The 19,276-nt window shown below is 45.0% G+C and overlaps 2 protein-coding genes across 2 annotated transcripts in view; one reads left to right on the forward strand and one right to left on the reverse strand.

Moving 5' to 3' along the window:
- Positions 1–6,706: 6,706 nt before the first annotated feature.
- Positions 6,707–19,276, forward strand: part of Rftn2 (raftlin family member 2) — a 74,847-nt gene continuing 62,277 nt past the window's right edge. Inside the window, exons 1-2 of the mRNA XM_076550367.1 lie at positions 6,707–6,800; positions 18,025–18,086. The gene's annotated coding sequence lies outside the window, so the exon portion shown is untranslated. The remainder of the gene's footprint in view (positions 6,801–18,024; positions 18,087–19,276) is intronic.
- Mars2 (methionyl-tRNA synthetase 2, mitochondrial) lies at positions 6,797–9,690 on the reverse strand. Its single transcript, XM_006974882.4, has one exon. The coding sequence runs from the start codon at positions 9,661–9,663 to the stop codon at positions 7,894–7,896; it is 1,770 nt and encodes a 589-aa protein (XP_006974944.2). The 5' UTR covers positions 9,664–9,690; the 3' UTR covers positions 6,797–7,893.

A 19,276-nucleotide genomic window follows, 5' to 3' on the forward strand; every position in this document is an offset into this window, starting at 1 on the left:
GTCACCACACCCAACTTAACTCTTTTTTTTTTTTAGCCAAACTCAAATCAACAAACAAAAAAAAGCCATTTTTATTTTATTTTATTTTAATAGTGTCTTACTTTTTTATTGCTGTGATGAACACCATGACCAAGGACTTACGGTCCCAGAGGGTTAGATGTGGAGTTAGGCATGGAGCAGCAACTGAAAACGCACACTTGACCCACAAGCAGGAGCAGAGAGTGCACTGGGAATGGCAGTTTTTAGAAATCTCAAAGCCCCACCGCCAGTGACACACCTCCTCCAACAAGGCCACACCTAAGCCTTCCCAGAGGACTCCACCAACGGGAGCCTACCCAGGAGCCCAGGAGCACCGTTCTCATTCAAAGCACGAGATGTACTTATTTTTACCAACAGTTTTGCCCACGTGTCTGTGTGTGTACCACCAGCTGCATGGGATGCCAGTGGAGGCCGGAAAAGGGCATCAGATCCTAGAACTGGTTGGACTGTTGTGAGGGACGTGTGTGCCGGGACTCCAACCCAGATCCTCTGCGGGAGGAAGCGTTCTTAACCACGCAGTCATCTCTCTAGCCCGTTTGTTTATTTTTATTAATTTTTCGGGTTAGCATAGAAAGTAACTAGTTATAACATCTTCATACACGTGTCCTACTTTCTCATTCATTCCCCATCCAGCAGGTTCGCTTCCTTTCCCTCCTTACCCACTCTGCTTTCCTATCACATGTACCCACTACCTTATTTCATGTATCCCTGAAGATCCCTTCTGCCCCTTCTCATGATTCCCTTTCTAGATCAACGATTTTCTAATCAATACTCTAATCCAATACAACCCAATATTAAACAGATTCGATTCTTAAGTGCTAAGGAATGATTGATGGAAAACATGAAGGGTTTTTTTTTTCCATATTTAAAGCATCACATACCCATAAGAAAAAACTCTGCATAGTAAAAATAGAGCAGTCCTAATGTACAGGAGTTCTGCGTCTGAGCCCTGGTGCTTCAGTATCCTGGGTTGCTTTCTGATAAAATACCATAACCAAAAGCAACTTACAGGAAAAAGCTTTTCTGACTTCCAGTTCTAGAGGGTTAAGAGTCCATCATGGCAGGGAGGAATACCACCAGATGGCAGGCACAGCAGCGGGAACAGGAAGCTGGGCGCTGCACACTCCTTCAAACACCATAGATGGAGCAAGCTGGCAGCAGGGGAAAGAATATCAAAGCCCCTCAGCGTGCTTCTTCCAGCAAAGCTCCACCATCCCAGGTCCCCACACAGCACCACCAACTGGGAACCAAGTATTCAGACGTCCAGCCACATCTGTCAGCCTTTGTTGACCCTGCAGTCCACGCCAGGCACCTGCAAAGCAAAAGGCATGTGTTCTGTCCCCAGAACCGAGGCTGCGGTCTCCTGCAGTGCACAGGTGAGTGATACCAGAGGCGCGTGGGTTCCTCACACACCTCAACGAATTTTTGGTTGTGTGCGCAGAAATCGCTCACTGTTGACCAATGTTTTGATCCCTACAGTGATGTGACGCACTAAGAAGATGTGGGTAGAGGACAACCACTGCATTCTGGGATTTAGAGCACTCTTCTGAAGAAAATAAAGGGAATAATGTTGAAGCAAAGCTGTAGGCTATACAGTTCCTAAAAATTGCTTAATTTGCACCAGAATATAAGCAGGTTTGGGATACAAAAGAAATTAGTGAATGTACCGATATCTCATGAAAAAGGTGCTTTGCAAGTTTTTGTTGGACTTTCCTAGTCTGTCATACTAACTCCCCTCAGCTTCAAACACTAGAGTTCCAATTAAAGGTTCTTTTCATCTCAAAGAATTTGGATCTAATTATGCTCTCCACAGTATTTCTGACTGGTGGTCTCGCTAGGGTGTGCTAAGGCTCAGCCTGGAGCCCGTGGGTCTAGGTGCTGTGGTTTTACAAGCTACAATCCTATGCAGATTCTGTCTTCTGTGCCTCCGTTTCTCCCCAGCTCACTGGGTCAGTGGGAAGAGGAAACACAAAGGAACTATTAGTTTTCTCCCGTCATCTTATTACTGGACTAACGAACATCTAACGAAATTGTCACTTGGTTTGTGACCCTGGGTGGCCTCATTCAGAGATTGCCCTACCTCTACCTGCTGTGATTAAAGGGGTGAGCCCCAACACTCAGCTGGGGTGGGGGAGCTACTGAGAGGACTGACTGAACCAAGTACATTGGCCTGGCAGTTCCAGTTATTTTAACAGACTTGTGTGGAAAAAGAACATTTAAAGCCACAGAGCGTGTCTGCTACAAATTCCTTTCCCTTCACTTAGCAGTAATGATACATTATATAGCAAGCATTAAAGGTTCACATGTTAATAATTACTGTTGACTGTATCATTTTCTTCTCATTGTATGATTTCCCTGAACTCCTAAGTGGGATTTTTTATGTAGTTTTAAAATTAGCTTTTTCTGTTTTTAAGGCTATGTTGTTAGATCACACAAGTTCAAGACTGATACAGCTTAGTGCATTAATCCTTTCCTACCATGTTCCTTTGTCACTGATGGTTTTTACCACAGCCTTTTTTTTTTTTACCACATTGTCTATATTACATAGTGCAATGCCAGCTGTCTTTCATTTAATCTTGTCTCTTCAGAGGTTATACAATTTTATACTTACTATAATTATTCATTTGTATTCATCATCTTACAAGTTTTCCACTTATACTATTTTTGCTTTTTCTTTGCCCTTTTAATCTTCTTGCCCATTTTCTGAGTTGAGTTTTCTTCCGCTTTTTCATCTGGCTAGAAACATTGTATTATTTTCCTGATTAGCTTCAAGTGTATAATAAGCTTTTGAACTTTGTGTGAATATCTATAGATTTGAACCAATAGAAGAAGGTTCTAGACTAGTTCAAAGGAAACTAGCTACTGAAATCGTCTTATTTGACGGTTCAAACAAAAGTTTAACTACTACCTCCTAAAAATATTTTCATCAGGCACTGGCTGAGCCTGGTGGCGCACGCCTTTAATCCCAGCACTTGGAAGGTAGAGGCAGGCAGATCTCTGGGAGTTCAAGGTCAGACTTTTCTAAATAGGCCAAAACATCCAGGATTAGGTAGTGGGACCATTGGGGTGGGTGGGGGGGGGCAGGCTTTACTTAAGGACAAAAATAAGAAACTGGTTGTGTTTTAATTAAATTACTGAATTGAGGTCATAGGATTCTGATCTATAACTTGACCATAATGAAGTCTAAAAAGTCCTCTTCAAGTTCAGTATCTTGGTGATTCTCATCTAACAATGGCTGCAAATAGAAGAGGGGGTGGTTGCTCCATTTTTTCTACAGCATGCTGTTATTCCTAGAGCTTCCCTCCAGTTACCCTCTTGAGTCCTTCATGCCTCTGCAGAATTATCAAGCAGAAGTCCTTAATGACCCAAGGGCAGACTCATCTGGAGCTTCAATTTCTTTTCTTACGGTTGGCAAACTTCCCCAATAGTCACATCTCACAACATCCTAGATTTTTAAGCCCATGATATCTGCCGTAAGCTGTTCAGTTCATTAAGGATGAATCTATACGTTGCCTACTTTGATGACAATCTAGGTGTGGCTAAGCCTCCCAATAGCAACTAATACACAGAAGCAGCAAGATTCCGTTCAGACCCACAGTGTAGTCCTGTCTCTCATCATGAAATTTAAGTTGAAACTTACAATACCACCCCAAACAGTGGAAGTATGGTCAGCTCTTTCCTGTTAGGTTGTTCCTTAAATTCAAATGCAGTATCTTGGGTAGCCCAAGACTCCATAAAGTTAAAAAGAAGCCAACTTCAGCTGTGCACTGGTTTTTCTCTTCCTGTCTGCTCAAAACACTTACTGGTAATTTAAGCAAGCAGTTTAAGCTGAGAGCTTTGGCCCTGTGGCCAGAAATAAGACACCCAACTTACAAGTATAAAATGTGATTGCATTAACCTTAATTTGGTAGTCACTGTTCCAGCTCTTTAATATTAACCAGATTACTGCATTCCTTGTTAGGAGTTCACCAGTCCTGGGGAGATGACCCAGCAGGTAAAGAGATTCCCTGTGAGCCTGACTACCCAAGCGTGGAGCCCCAGGTCCCAGACAGAAGTACAGGCACCTACAATCCCAGCAGGCCCCGGGAGGAGATGGGAGGCAGGGGTAGAAACAGGCCAACTAGCCTGGCTGACTCAGGAGTGAGGAGACTGACTGGAGTGTGGTAAGAGGGTAAGGACACACCTCACCCCATCTTCTGACCTCTACATTACATACGCCTACACCTATGAATACAAACTCGCCCCCACCCCTCCCTACCCTCCCCCCAACTCCTGCAGGCTTCACTCTCATCCTTACACAGAGACACACAACTTTTTTAAGTTCACCAGTCCTATCCAAAGCTCCAGCAGAAGGGACAGGATCAGCTGTGCATGCTCAGAATTCAGGGGAGAGAAAGGCTTTCTTCTATAATCCCTGCTCTTGGGTACCCCAATCTTACCCCAGTCCCTCCCCTACCCCCAGACTAGTAAAACTTCACTGCAAAAACAGATGTGACTGTAGTCACAGCCACACCCTCCTGTCTCCAGATACTGGGTAAGACAAGGGCAAGACCCAAAGTTTTTTTTTTTTTTTTTTTTTTAAAGATTTATTTATTTATTTATTATACAACATGTATGACTGCAGGCCAGAAGAGGGCACCAGATCTCATTACAGATGGTTGTGAGCCACCATGTGGTTGCTGGGAATTGAACTCAGGACCTTTGGAAGAGCAGTCAGTGCTCTTAACCTCTGAGCCATCTCTCCAGCCCCAAGACCCAAAGTTTCTAACACCCAGAACTACCGTAGCAAGAGGTTTCTTCAGCTGCACTACGGGTGGGAAGTCGCCCTGAGAAGGCGATCATAAATGATCATAAGGCGGCAGTGTTCACTGGCCACATCTCGTCCAGGCCTCCCCCATAACTGACACCAGTGCAGCACACTGCCAGGACATACACGGAGCAGTATGGAACCGTGAAGCCATGCCTATGATAATCTTGAGACTCTTACCTACTTCTGCTTCTGGGGTCATCCTTTCTGAAGCCTACACGACCAACTAATGCCCATCCCCGTGTTGGAACTTCTTTGTTGTAATTACAGGTGGACCCTTGACCAAAACAAAACCCATCAAACAAATGTGTGCTCAAGGGCCCATCTTCCAGCCTGGGATGTTGATGTCAGCATCAACTTTATAGTCTATTAGCCTGTTCACACTTTTTAAAGCTCATAGGTTCTCAAGAAAAATGTCTGTTTATAAAATGCCTGAGGTTTTGATGCAATCAAAGATTCTTGTCTGCTTGCTGCTTCTACAGCCATGGGTTTTCCAATTAGGAATGAGCCTAATGTATCAGTTTGTTTGCAGAACACAGTACACAGTAATACTATTTAACATAAACATCACTGCTGCTGCCTACATGACTTCACAGATATAGGACAGAAGTCTGGAGAGGTGAGATCTGTTGTTTGTTTGGCAGTACTTAGGATTGGCCCAAGGCCCCTTCATTCTAGATAAGTGCTCTACCACTAAGCTGTATTTCACGGCTTCCTAATGTGACAGCCCTTGAAAACCTGATCTAGGCTGGGCTGTCACTTCCTGTAATATTGCCTCAAGAGTACACCAAAATGAGTATTTGAGGATCACAAGAGTATCTTGAGATAGCAAAAGGGTCTATAAGATGCCCCATAAAGGACTAACATGTCTGGAACAGGGTATCTTACAAATCTCCACATTTATTCCCTTCTCCCAGATCAGTTAAGGTGCCTCTCACCTTGGAAGTACAAACTCTCCAACTAAATATAACTCTCTCCCCTTGGCAATTGTAAACTGCTGTGTCAAGCCAAGCACAAATGTGTTCAAGAAGGTTATTTGTTTCACCTACTGTGTCTATGACAGAAATCTGTTTGACCTTCCTGATCACAAGTAGGATCCGGTTTACCACACTTTTCCACTTAAAGTAGTTGGCTGTTAGAATTAGGAATCTCTCTTCTGATCTCCTGACTCCTAGTATCTAACAGCTGGTCAAATGCCTTCACGAGTAGCAGTCTGCAAAACCTCCACTAACAGCAAGCGAGCTCCACTGGGAAATGAGGAAGATCACCTAAGGAAGACGCAGTGAGTCTGTGCAGGAACTCAGCGCTGCAGCAGGGCTCGCAAAGGAGAGGTGGAACCTCACTGCTTCTCTACATGCCTGCCTTTTAGGGAAACAGCTGAGTCGCATTACTATGCAGCCCTCAGAGACTGCGTCCAAGACCCCAGAGTCCACCCTACTGATCCCAGCAGGTAACAAGATACGCCCTCTGGAGACCTACAGTGACCGAAAGCACAGAATGATGCAGAGTCCAAAGGAGCACTTGGGGACATGTCCTTCCACCGTTAGAATGTCTTCAAGCATTCTTTTCCAAACAGTGCTTCCTAGCAACCCACAGCCTGTCACTTTGCCAATTACCAGAAACTGGAGCTGAATGGTGGCACTTAAAGTAAGTCTGGAGAAACTGCCAGCACAATTGTTCACTTCATGGTGAGCCCTTTCCGCCTGACACCATACTTAGAATGGGCGTTCCAAAGCAAGCTTGCATTTTAAGCTGTGGCCTAGCTCTCCCATTACCTATGAGATATGACAGTGACTTACTACATTCTAGTCACTGTATTGTTACTTAACATCATCTCTGGATGTTCTTTTATGAAGCCTTGGAGAAGCCCTGAACCCTTGACAGTCCTGAACACTGATCATTTGTTCCCTTCGACATTACCTTCCATAAAAATAACTGACCAGCTCTTAGTAAGGTACTTACATCAAACTTTAATAACAAGTTAAAGAAGGACAGGCATGCTGGTGCACCTACAACACCAGCACCTGGAAGGCCGAGCAGGAGACGGATGAATCTGGGGCAAGCTTAAACTATATAGTGAAACCGTGTCTCAAAAAAAGAGAAGTAATCAACAAAAATTACTTTGACATAAATATATTAACAATTATTACATAATTTCTGTATTATATATCCTGATTGACCAAAAGTAATCGTATGAGGTAAATTATGGATGTCAGGAAATAAATATAAAGAGAATACTGCCCTTTGAGGGCTTTATAGATGAATTATACATATAATCATTACTAAAATTTAGTATTTGTAATGCACAGTGTACCTAAGAGCTTTATAGTTTTATCATAAATAACCTATTATATTTACTTATTACTGTACATGTCATTTTTAGTAATTTTAAAATGAGAATTCTAGTATCTTTGTATTTTTAAAATAGCAGTGGTTCCAAAGTTATCCTTTAAGAAAAAAACAGTATGATTCTAAAGATCTGTGAATTTAGACGGTGGAAAATACTTCTCAGTCTTCTAAAACTACACACATAAGTTGAATGTGAGAGCAGAGCCATCTACTGGATGAAGTGTAGTATTACAGAGCAGAAGTGCTGCTGTTTAAAAAATGACAATGAACATGGGCCAAAGGCATGCAGGCCAGGACACTGGCTCCTATAGCTCCAGTAACAGAACCTCTTCAACTGGAGACCCACTGTGTCCAACAGAGTAGAGCCGATCTGTGAAGCCGGCCAGGGACTGACTGCAGTCCTGGTTTCTGCGGAAGGAGGGGCTGTGCTAAATTAGCCTGAGTAGAAACACCAGAGGTAGTCTGACCATGGTTTGGGAGAAGGCACAATGAGAAGGAACAGTCTCAGAAACTTGGTCCCTCCTCAGGCATCCTTCTCAGAGACAGTGCTGAACAGAGAACAGTGGTTAGGGCCACAGGGAATGGAAGGGCCGGGCGAGGTGCCTGGTACCTGGTACGACACTTTCTAAACACTAACTTCTGAAAATGCAAAAGGAATACATTTGCTCTTTTACCATCAGCAAGTAAGGACTGAGTTTCTAGGTCTTGTGGGCTTTCACTAGCCAGGTCCTGGATTGGTCCAGTCTTGGAAACAAAAGCCCAGTGTCTGGTCCCAACTTTCTCCCTTCAAAGGGGCATGGGTGTCCATAGAATCGAGGTAGGAAGTAGAGCTCTCTAAGGCTTCTCTCTGTGGCAGAGACCCCCAGTCTTGACAGCAGCTTATCAGCTAAGTTTGGAGTAACAGGCTGAAGCAAGGTTCCAAAAACTCGCAAACATTCCAAGGCTACATGAAGCACAGTACCCAGCCAGAGGGCATCCGCAGGGCTGGTCAGTTTCCAAGGTGTGTGCCTCTGGATGAAACCATTAGTTTGCCGAACACAGCTGGACACTGCCTCCAAAGCCTTATAGATCTGAAAGTCATCATAATAGTCCGCCACCTGCTTGGGCAAAGTGGCCACCGCACTTACAAGCGCATAGTCTTCTGCCTGCGCACGAACCGATGGCCCCGTTAACCCTGGCTCACTGGGGAAACAGGCAGCGCAGAAAGATGGATAAGTCCCAGAAGGATTTATCCTGTAGGCAGTGCACCGGTTTAAAAGACCTCCTAAGGCATCTGCCAGCTCAGAGTCCAGCAGTTTAACCACCTTTTCATCATAGTAGTCGCAGTCCCAATTGGGAACTCCCTGCCGAAGGAGAAAGTAGCGGAAGCCATCCACAGTGTAGCGATCAAGGCAAGTCCTCGGATCCACCACGTTGCCCAAGCTCTTGGACATCTTTTGGCCACTCACCGTCCAGTGCGAGTGGACATAGATGCGATGTGGTGGCCTCAATCCGGCCCCTAGGAGAAGGGCGGGCCAATAAATGGCGTGAAATTTGAGAATGTCCTTACCTATGATATGAGAGGTGGCTGGCCACCAAGACTGGAAATCTGCATCCGGGTAGCCAACTACGGTGAGGTAGTTAACCAGGGCATCCAGCCACACGTAGATAGTCTGCGAATCGTCCCCGGGAACCGGAATGCCCCAGTGCAGGTGGCTACTCCTTCGAGAAACGGACAAATCGGGCAGCTCCTCCTGCAGCCACTGAAGAACTGTCTGGTGGAACGGCTCCGGCGTGATCGCCTGAGGATTGTTTCCAAGCCACCGCAGGAGTGGTTCTCGAAACTGGGAAAGCCTGAAAATGTAATTCTCTTCCTTGGTCCAAGAGACAGGATGCCCGCTCTCGAGGGACACTGGGCACAGGTCCCCCGACGGACCCACCTGCCGAGTGACCTTGGCCTCGGGCAGGAAGCACTCATCCGAGGCGCAATACCATCCTTCGTAAAGCCCTTTGTAAAGCAGACCCCGGGCCTCCAGCACCCCCCAGAAGTGCTGCACCGCCACCCGGTGCCGGGCCTCCGTGGTGCGGATAAAGTCGGTGGAGGCGATGCCAGCCTCCCGGAAGAGCTGCCGGAACTGGGCAGACACTCGATCGCACAGCTCGGTCGGGGACAGACCCGCGGCGGCTGCCGCCTGCTGGATCTTCAGGCCGTGCTCGTCCGTGCCGGTGGAGAAGCGCGTGGACGCAGAGCCCGGAACGCCGAGACGACGGTGGCGGCACAGGGCGTCGGCCAGCAGCGCCGAGTACAGGTGCCCGATGTGCGGCGCGGCGTTCACGTAGAAGATGGGTGTGGTGAAGTAGGCCCGCGCTTCCCCGGCGTCGCCACGGCCGCTCGCCGAGCACGAACCGTAGCGGCGACAGCCGCGGCCCGCCCGGGAGCGCGCCAGCACCCGCAGGGCGCACGGCCGCAGGGCGCACGGCCGCAGCATGGCGCCGGCCGGCTCCAGCGTCCCCCGAGCACCGGAGGGCGCGTGCGCAGCGGGACGGCGCCCGCAGCTTCCGGCGCGGAAGCCAATGAACGGCGAGCGCTGGCGGCGGCGGCCCCGCCCAGAGCCCCGCCCTCTCCGGGCTTCCTGCGGCGCGCAGGGGCCGCTGGGCGGCGGGAGGGTTTGAGCGCCTGGCTGCTGTTGGGTTCCGAGTCCGCGCAGACGGCGGGAGAAGCGTGCGTCCTGTGTGCTGTGCGTCCTGTGTGCTGTGCTTTGAGCTGCAGTTCTACATGCTGGCATCTGTTTCCGGTTCTGGACTGAGCTTGTTGGCCAGGTTTTTATATTGAGGCGTTTTCCCAAACTCATTCGCTAGCGTACTGCAGGACACAAATCCAGCCTCTCCTTAGACTCTCGCCAACATCGGAAAAGACACTTATATTTTATCTCAGAATCCAAATAAGTATGAAAAGAAGGAAATTGGTTCCCTAGAGCACTTTAGGGAAGGATAAGCCCTGGATAAAAAGTTGTGTAGGTAACCAACCACTAATTAGTTGGATTTAGTTTATTTCCATGAAATGATACCCATACCTAACACTTCCCCAGATGGCCAGGAACCTGAGACTGGACAGGCAAGGCATCTAGAGAAAAATCAAGTGCTATTGTTCTGCTGAGAGAACATGATAATGACTCCTGACAACATTCTGCTATACACGTGGATCAGGGTCTCACTCAGCCAGCAGCGGAGAAGCTTCCTCCTGCAGAAGATGGGAACTAATACAGAGATCTGCAACCGTACAGTGTGCAGAGAGTGAGAGACCGTGGAACACTCAGTCCTGAATAGGATGTCTTCATCAAACAACCCCCTCATAGTTCCCCAGCTGCTCTGGCCTCGGGGAACTATGAGGAAGAGAAGGCAAAAAGATTGTAAGAGCCAGTGAAGACGGGAGACACCAAGAAAACGGTGCCTTCCAGACACGACGGGACTGATCCACGTATGAACTCAGACTGGCAGCGTGCACAGAGCCTGATGGAGTCCCAGCGCTGACAGGAGACACAGGCACGAGCTCGCATCCCTAACCCAGAAGCTATCTCCAGCTGACAACTACTTGTAAAGGGAAATTTAGTTTTCTGCATTTGAGTTTTACTTGGCATACAAACCACACTTAGGGGAGGCCCCACGCTCTCAGCGGAAGACGACCAGCACAAAAGCTCAGTAGTACTCTTGGAGATGTTGTGTTTCATAATGCTTTGTTTGTGCCTTTTGTTCCCTACTTGCCTTTTGCCGTCTATTATAGTTTCCAATCTTGTGTTTTTATGGGAGGCGGGGTAACTATGTGTTTCTCCTGCTTTGTTTTTGTTTTGTTTGTTTTTCTATCTGTTTGCTTTGTTTTATTCTGGTTTGCTTGTCTGTTTGTTGGCATGTTTGTTTTCTAAAGAGAAAGAAGGAGTTGGTGGGATTGGATGGGTGTGAGGTGGGGAGGCTCTGGGAGGAGAAGAGGGAAGGGAAACTGTGGTCAGAATGTATGGTATGAAAAATTTATTTCCAATTTTAAAAAGACAGAGGGGCTGGAGAGATGGCTCAGTGGTTAAGAGCACTGGCTGCTCTTCCAGAGGTCCTGAGTTCAATTCCCAGCAACCACATGGTGGCTCACAACCATCTGTAATGAGATCTGGTGCCCTCTTCTGGCCTGCAGGTGTACATGCAGGCAGAACAAGGTATGCATAATAAATAAATCTTTTTTTTTAAAGTCTCAACAACTGTTTAAAAAAAAAAAAAAAGAAAGATTGAAGAGGTGAGGGTTGTATAACACAACCAGGTTCTGCATCAATTCTCTCTATCTTTCCCGTTGCCGTGAAGTCCGTGCTCCAGCAGGCAAGCATACTGTCTGTCCTGGTTTGTTTTTGTTGCTGTAATCAACTTCACCACAAAAAAACAAACTACTCGGGGAGGAAAGGGTGTGTTCTAGTTTACTCTTGATAGCCCATTGTGAAGGGGACTCAAGGCAGGGACCTGCAGACAGGAACTGAAGCAAAGGCCAGGTGACACTGCCAGGGTGACTTTGCCCACAGTGACCTGCGTCCTCCCACAACAATCACTAACTAAGAAAATGTCCTTCAGACTTGCCTACGGGCGATCTAAGGGAGGCATGTTCCGAACTGGCATTCCCTCTTCCTAGATGACTCTAGCTTATATCAAGTTGACAAATAAATAAATAAATAAATAAATAAACAACACACTATTTTTCTCCATCTTATAAATAAAATGCTCAGACTCGGCTATGGCTCTGCCTCTTTCCTCCTCTGTATGACAGGATTCCCTGCAGTAATAGCTGTTCTTATACACAAGTGGTTCAAGTTTAGGGCTATTAAGAATAATTCACATTCTCAGATGTCTCCCTTGGTACCTATATGCTAAAGTTCTCTTGAGCCTATACCTGGGGTCAAATTGCTGGATCATTAAAAAAAAAATGTGAAGGTTCAACTTCACAAGATAATGCCAAGTTTCTTCCAACATGGTTGAATAAATTTATACTCTTATGAGTACCATTTCCTTTGAAAAATTTAGGACTTGGTATTATCTGTTTTCACTTTGGCCAGTCAAATGAGTAGAAAGTTAAATGATATCCAAAAAATGAAACCATTCAAGTGTTCATCATCTGATGAATAATTAAAGAAATACTGTATATCCGTACAGTACTTTTTGTGGGATGACTTTCTCAAGATGAACCCTTCCAACCCAGGCCTTTCCATCTTGGCTTCCTCTGTTTATTTCGTCCTTGCTTTCAAGTTTTTACTTAGTGGTCTTGCACATTCTTGGTCAGGTTTGATTCGAGGTAAAATTTTGAGACTGTTGTGAATCTGTTTTCCTGATTGCTTCCTCAATATATTTGTCATTGGCACAGAGGAAGGCTACTGATGTTTGTGTGTTGATTTTGTACCCTGCCACTTTGCTGACAGTGTTTATCAGTTCTAAGAGTTTTCTGGTAGAGTCTTTAGGGTCTCTTATGTATTGAATCATATCATCTGTAAGCAGAGATACTTTGACTTCTTCCTTTCATATTTATATCCCTTTTTTATTTTCTCTTGTCTTATCACTCTAGCTAAGCCTTACAGTACTATATTGAGTAAGAGTAGAGAAAGTGAATACTGTAGCATGATTTTAATAGAAATGCTTTTCATTTCTTCCCATTGGATAGAGTGTTTACTATAGGTTTATCATATGTAGCCTTTATTATATTGAGATATGTTCCTTCTATTCCTAGTTTCTTCAGGACTTTTAAAATGAAGGGGTGGTAGATCTTACCAAAAGCCTTTTCTGCATCTATCAAAATGATCTTGTGACTTCTGTCCTTGAGCACATTTATGAAATCATAACATTTACTGATGTACATTTAGTGAACCATCCCCATATCTGCAGATAACAGTGAATGATCTCTCTTATATGTTCTTGAATTTTATTTGCAGGTATCTTGTTGATAAATTCTTTTGTTGTTGTTCTGTTTTTTGTGTTTTTGATCAGGGTTTCTCTGTGGAACCTTGGATGTCCCAGAATTTGCTCTGTAGACCAGGTTGGCCTCGAACTTAAAAATTCGATTAAAGGCATACACCACCATCGCCCATTGACTTTTTTTTAATGATTTATTTCCTTTTATTTTATGTGCATTGATGTTTGGCCTGGAAGTATGTCTGTGTGAGGGTTCCAGATCCCCCAGAACTGGAGTTACAGACAATTGTGAGGTGCCATGTGGGTGCTGGGAATTGGGTTCTCTGGAAGAGCAGCCAGTGCTCTTAACCACTGAGGTATCTCTCAAGCCTTATTTTTTTTTATAATTTTTTATGAACAAATAATAATAATAATTTTTTATCAGAGAAATTGATCCATAATTTTCTTTTTGTGTTTTTGTGTCTTTATTTGCTTTTTGCTATCAGGGTGATATAGCTGTAAAGAGAAGTCTCTTTGATGAGATATGAGAGCTGCGTTTATTTGTGGGTACAAGGATGAGTATTTAGAAGACAGTTGGAAACAATATTACTTTAGTAATATGGTAGTTGTAGGTGCTCCTGGCAGACCTAGATCCTCTCCAGCCATGTGTTCTTGGCCAGGCATTAGTTCCATCCCGTTGAGAGGGCATTGGGTCCAGGCATTAGTTCCATCCCGTTGAGAGGGCATCAGGTCCAAGTAGATAGCTGTTTGTTGCTCCCGGTGTCCAAGTACAACCGTTGCAGCCCTGGGGAATCTTGTCCCATTCTTAGGGTTCTAAGCTCTTACAGCTCAATGGGGCCGTTAATATCCTTCCTCCCTGGAGAGCTTGCATAGACCTTCCGATGGTATGAACTAGCCTTCCAGCAGGAGGCTTCCAGGTCAGTCTCAGCTTGATTTGGTCCTGTGACCAAAGTGTGTGGTCTTGTCAGCGGTAGGGTTTAACCTTCGTATTCTAGCAGGCAACCAAGGGCGAAGACAAGAGCCAATCGGCTCTATCTCTCCTTTAATAATTTTTTATTTTTTATTAAAAAAAATAATTTATTTTTTAATGAAAAGGGAATATAAATATGAAAGAAAGAAGCCAAAGTATCTCTGCTTACAGATGATATGATTCAATACACAAGAGACCCTAAAGACTCTACCAGAAAACTCTTAGAACTGATAAACTCAGCAAAAAGTAACTAGCTTTGGTTTGGTCTGCCCTGTCAGGTGTTAGAACAGTGACACCTGCTGGTCTCCCAGGGTCATTTGCTTGGAACACCTTCCTCTAGCCTGTCACCATAAGGTGGAGTCCGTCTTCTGTGGTGACAGGTGTTTCTTGGATGTGAGATGGCTCCTGCTTTATTTGTTCAATTTTATTTTTAATTAAAATATAATTAGATCATTCCCCCTCCTTCTCCTCTCTCCAATCCTTTCCCATGGCTCTCCCAGTCCATCTCAAGTCTATGGCTTGTTTTTCCTTATTACTGTTATACATATATGTGCATATGTATACAAATATTATACACACACACATATATATATATATTACACACACAACCCAATGTGTCCATTGAGTGTTGCTTGCATGTATGTTTTTAAGAGTTGGCCACTAGGTATTGGATAACCATTTAGGGGGTTCATCCCTGGGGAAGACTAATTATCCCTCTTTCAGCAGTCATCAATTGCCTGTAGCTCCTCATCTAGAGCTGGGACCCCATGAGATTTCCCCCATCAACACTGGCATCCAGACTGGTGTTATCTTTGTTTCAGTCTTGTTTAAGAAGGCATATTGTTGGGACTTCCTGAGTTCAGTTTCCCCGTCATATCTATAGGACACAATCCTGCAGCAGACTCCCTGGTCCTCGGCTCTTACCATCTCCTGCCCTTCCTTCTGTGCAGGTCCATGATCTTTAGGTAGAGAGGTTGTATTGTAGATGCAAAGGTTGCCTACAGGCACCCATGGTCAGTTGTCTATGGTGATATTTTATTTGTATTCAAATGTTATTTGTATGGTAATAAATAAAGTTGCCTGGGGGTCAGAGCTATTAGCAAGCCATAGGAAAGCAGGGCAGTGGTGGTGTACGCTTGTAATCCCAGCACTTGGTAGGCAGAGCTAGGTAAGTCTCTGTGTGTTCAGGGATACAGCCAGTATTGGATACACATGCCTTTAATCTCAATACCAATCATAGAAAACCTGGAGGTCTATACAGACAGGCCGTGACAAGGCGGTCATGTGGTTGGGTTTACAACCAATGAGAAGGCAGAACAGAAACACTATAAAAAGATAGACACACAGGAAGTAGCTCTGGTTCAGAAAGGTAGGACCACCGCAGAAGGAAGGGTAAGGTTTTAGCTCTTAGCTCTGACCTCTTGGCTTTCTTCTTTGCATTGGTTCTGTGTTTCTTGTTTAATAAGACGGTTGGTTACATCTACAGTTGTTCTCTACATTTTGACCAGTTATGGCTTCTTATAATGGTCTTTGTCTGCTACAACAAATGTCTTTGATGAGGGATGACAGCCACACTTCTCTGTGGGTAGAAGGATAAGGATTTAGAAAGAAGTAAGAACTGGCACTGGTTGAGGAAAGTCAGTCATAGGTTTTCCTCTTGAGTCCATGACATCACCAGACACTGGTAGTTTGCTAGGTTTACAATATCACACTTGAATTCCCTCCTACTGAGTGGGCTGCAAGTCCAATTATTGTCTGCGTACTTTATAAAGTAATTAACTATTTGACCATGTATGAAGGAGAATATATGTATTTAAGAAATAATCCAAAGGGTGGGAAAATAATTCTTACAAAACTTTTCACGGTGGAAACTTAAAATAAGCAAAAAGTTACTTGCTGAGTATTGTAGGAATGAAATGAAGTGCCATGACAGATATTACCCAGAATCCACAGGGGTTGGTATCAAGACTCCCACAGACACCAAAACCCAAGGATACTCAACTCTTCTATAAAATGGTAAATGTTTGGATACCATGTACCATCATCTGTGGTACATCAAATTACCCCTGAGTTGCATACCAACATTTAATATTAAAGGGTAACGTGTAAGCGCCTCATGGTTGCCAGACTGCTGTGTTCAGGGACAGTAGCAAACATCTGCACATGTTCAATACACGTGCAATTTTCAAAACACATTTCCAATATGCATTTGTTTCAATATCCACATGTGAAACCTGCAAATATGAAGAACGGGCAATAACTGTTAAGGTGGGAACATACGCCACATTAATACATGGAAATGGTTTTCAACTATTATTAAGAGACAGACAAAATTTTGTTCTTAGGAAGAAAATGACCTAAGTGATCATGCAATTATTCCGTGATGCCTTTAGTTCCAGAACTCTGGATCTCTGTGAGTTCAAAGCTAGCCTGGTGTACAGAGTGAGTTCCAGGTCAGCCAAGGCAAGACAGTGCTTTCCTTGCCAGGAGGACCAGCATTCACTCTCCGGGACCCACATTTTAAAAGGAAGCAGGGAAAGCTGAGCAATCCCAGCCAGAGGGAGGGGGAGACACGCAGCTGTCTAGGGCATGCTGGCTGGCCAGCCTCGGCTCCTTGGTGAGTTCCAGTCAATGAGAGACACTGTCTTAAAAAACAGGGAGACAGCTAAAGTTGTCCTCTGGCCTCCATGCACACACACAACACACACACACACACACACACACACACACACACACACACACACACACATCACACACTAATAATAATAGTAATAGTAACTGCATACATAATGATACTGTATTATTGCATAATGATACACAATTACCTAATGATAACTACATACATAACAGTAATAAGCAGGACGGCAGTGGTGCATGCCTTTAATCCCAGCACTTGGGAGGCAGAGCCAGGCCGATCTCTGTGAGTTCGAGGCCAGCCTGATCTACAGAGCAAGTTCCAGGACACACACCAAAACTACACAGAGAAACTCTGTCTAAAGAAAACATAAATAGGGTGGTGGTGGTGCATGCCTATAATCCCAGCACTCAGGAGGCAGAGCCAGGTGGATCTCTGTGAGTTTGAGGCCAGCCTGGTCTACAGAGCGAGTTCTAGGAAAGGAGCAAAGCTACAGAGGAAACCCTGTCTCGAAAAACCAAAATAAATAAATAAATAGTAATAAGGATCTTTATCCAGTCAGCATCAGCTCTCAGTTGGACTTAGCAGCCTTCTTTCTAGCCCCCCCCCCTTTTTTTTCATTATACATACCAACCCCAGTTCTCCTTCCCTCCCCTTCTCCCGCCCCCTCACCTCCCCCCATCCCACTCCTCATCCACTCCTCAGAGGGGGAAAGCCCTCCCTTGGTTAGTCAACAATGTCTACATACCAAGTTGAGGCAGGGCCTAGCCCCTCCCCAAGGTACCAAAGCTGACAAGATGTCCCTCCCTAGGGAATGTAGCCCCTAGTCAAAGCATCTTCCCCCAGGCTCCACCAATGGCAAGTCTAACGTGAAAAGGGTCTGCCTTTGATTCCATTTGCTTATTTGACTCCCTCCAATCACCTACAAAGTGCAATCGAAGTTCTATGTGAATAACATTCAAAGCCCGTTTCCCCAGCTTGGATTTCCCTTCACGTTTTATGTTCTAGTGGTCAGCTGCTCGGTGTTGCTCATTCGTGCCACACAGCTTCACAACCTGCCCTTAGTTATGCGCTCCCCTCCCCCAGGCACAGGCTGTGTGTCATCCTACATGTACGCATCCATGGAAACAGCCAGGACGTAGTCCCGTAAGTTCCTTTAGGGGACAGACCCTGTTGAGGCATCTTTTGTACCCAGAGTTTTTGAGTGCCTAGAAATGGCAGGTACTTGATAAAGGTGATGGGGTGCTTAATGAACAACTTTACAAGCACGGTTATTGGTACCAGTGCCCAGCAGAGATTCCATTTTTACAGCAGAACAGCAAGCACAAGGGCTCATCCTACAAAAGGGGACGGGAAGCGCAGCAACCCTGAGTCAGGTGAGTCTCTCAGTCGTCTACTGTCTGAGTCATCTCATTTCCCAGAATTCCCTCCCACCTACGATGCCCAGCCTTGAACATGGGGACTACAAAATGGTCTCCTATAGCAAACACTTCTGAGATGTAAAATACTTAAAGGGGAGTAGAGTAGGCAGAAGGAAGAGGCAAAAGATGACCTCAATCTACAAACTCAATAATCCACTCATGCTCCCTTCTCGGAGTTTTCATGTGTAGACTTTAATGAACTGAAAAATCTCTTCCGCCAGGCTTTCGCAAAGGAGATCAGGATTTATTTTGTAAATGGTGGGAGTGGTACCACAATCCCTTCCTTCCTCTCATGACTACCAGCCCTGCCTCATAAGGTGCACAGATTGCCACACGCAGTGTTGGGACAGAAGACGCGATTATCTTGGTCGGCCCTTTACCGCTAGGGACATTTTAAGAGGGAAAGGAATTGAAACTCAGCGAAGTCAAGTAACTTGCCCCAGAGCATGCCTGTGATAAGCCTGAGAAGCAGAATTTGCACACAAGCTGTCTGCTTTCAGGGCTGGTGATGAGGAGCCTGGACCTGGACAGGACACAACACCATTTCACAGGCATGGCTATGGTTCCTTGTAAACTATTCTTGACCTGAGGTGTGTAGCAAATTGTAGGATTACATGAGTCAAGTTATCCACATTTGTTTTTTAACTAAGGCCATTTGAGACCTGAAGATCAGCTGTCACAGCAGTGTTTTAAACCCCAGGTACAGGGCTGGAGAGACGGTCCAGACCCAAGAGCATTGGCTGCCCTTGAGAGGACCCAGCTATGATTCCAGAACTCCCATGGTGGTTCACAACCATCTGTTACCGCAGGTTCAGAAGATCTGACCCCCTCTCTGTCCACCAAGGGCCCCTGTACACATGTAGGCACCCACACTCATGCACATAAATAAATAAAATGCTAAACTAAGAATGTTGGGAAAACTAATTCCTCGTGTAACTGTTTCTTCTTTGCAATTATGTTAAAAAAAAAAACTTTTTTCGATGACATTTCTAAATAGGTATGTAATGGCCTAATATCCACTCCATTATCCTCTTTCTTCCTCAAGTTTTTTTTTTTTTTTAATGAAAATGTTTTAAGTTATTTTTTTAAGCTTTTTATACTTGGTGGTTTTAACCAGCACATTTTTCTAGCAAAAAAAGAAACTC

This window comes from Peromyscus maniculatus, chromosome 13 (assembly GCF_049852395.1).
Source record: "Peromyscus maniculatus bairdii isolate BWxNUB_F1_BW_parent chromosome 13, HU_Pman_BW_mat_3.1, whole genome shotgun sequence".
NCBI classification, from domain to species: domain Eukaryota; kingdom Metazoa; phylum Chordata; class Mammalia; order Rodentia; family Cricetidae; genus Peromyscus; species Peromyscus maniculatus.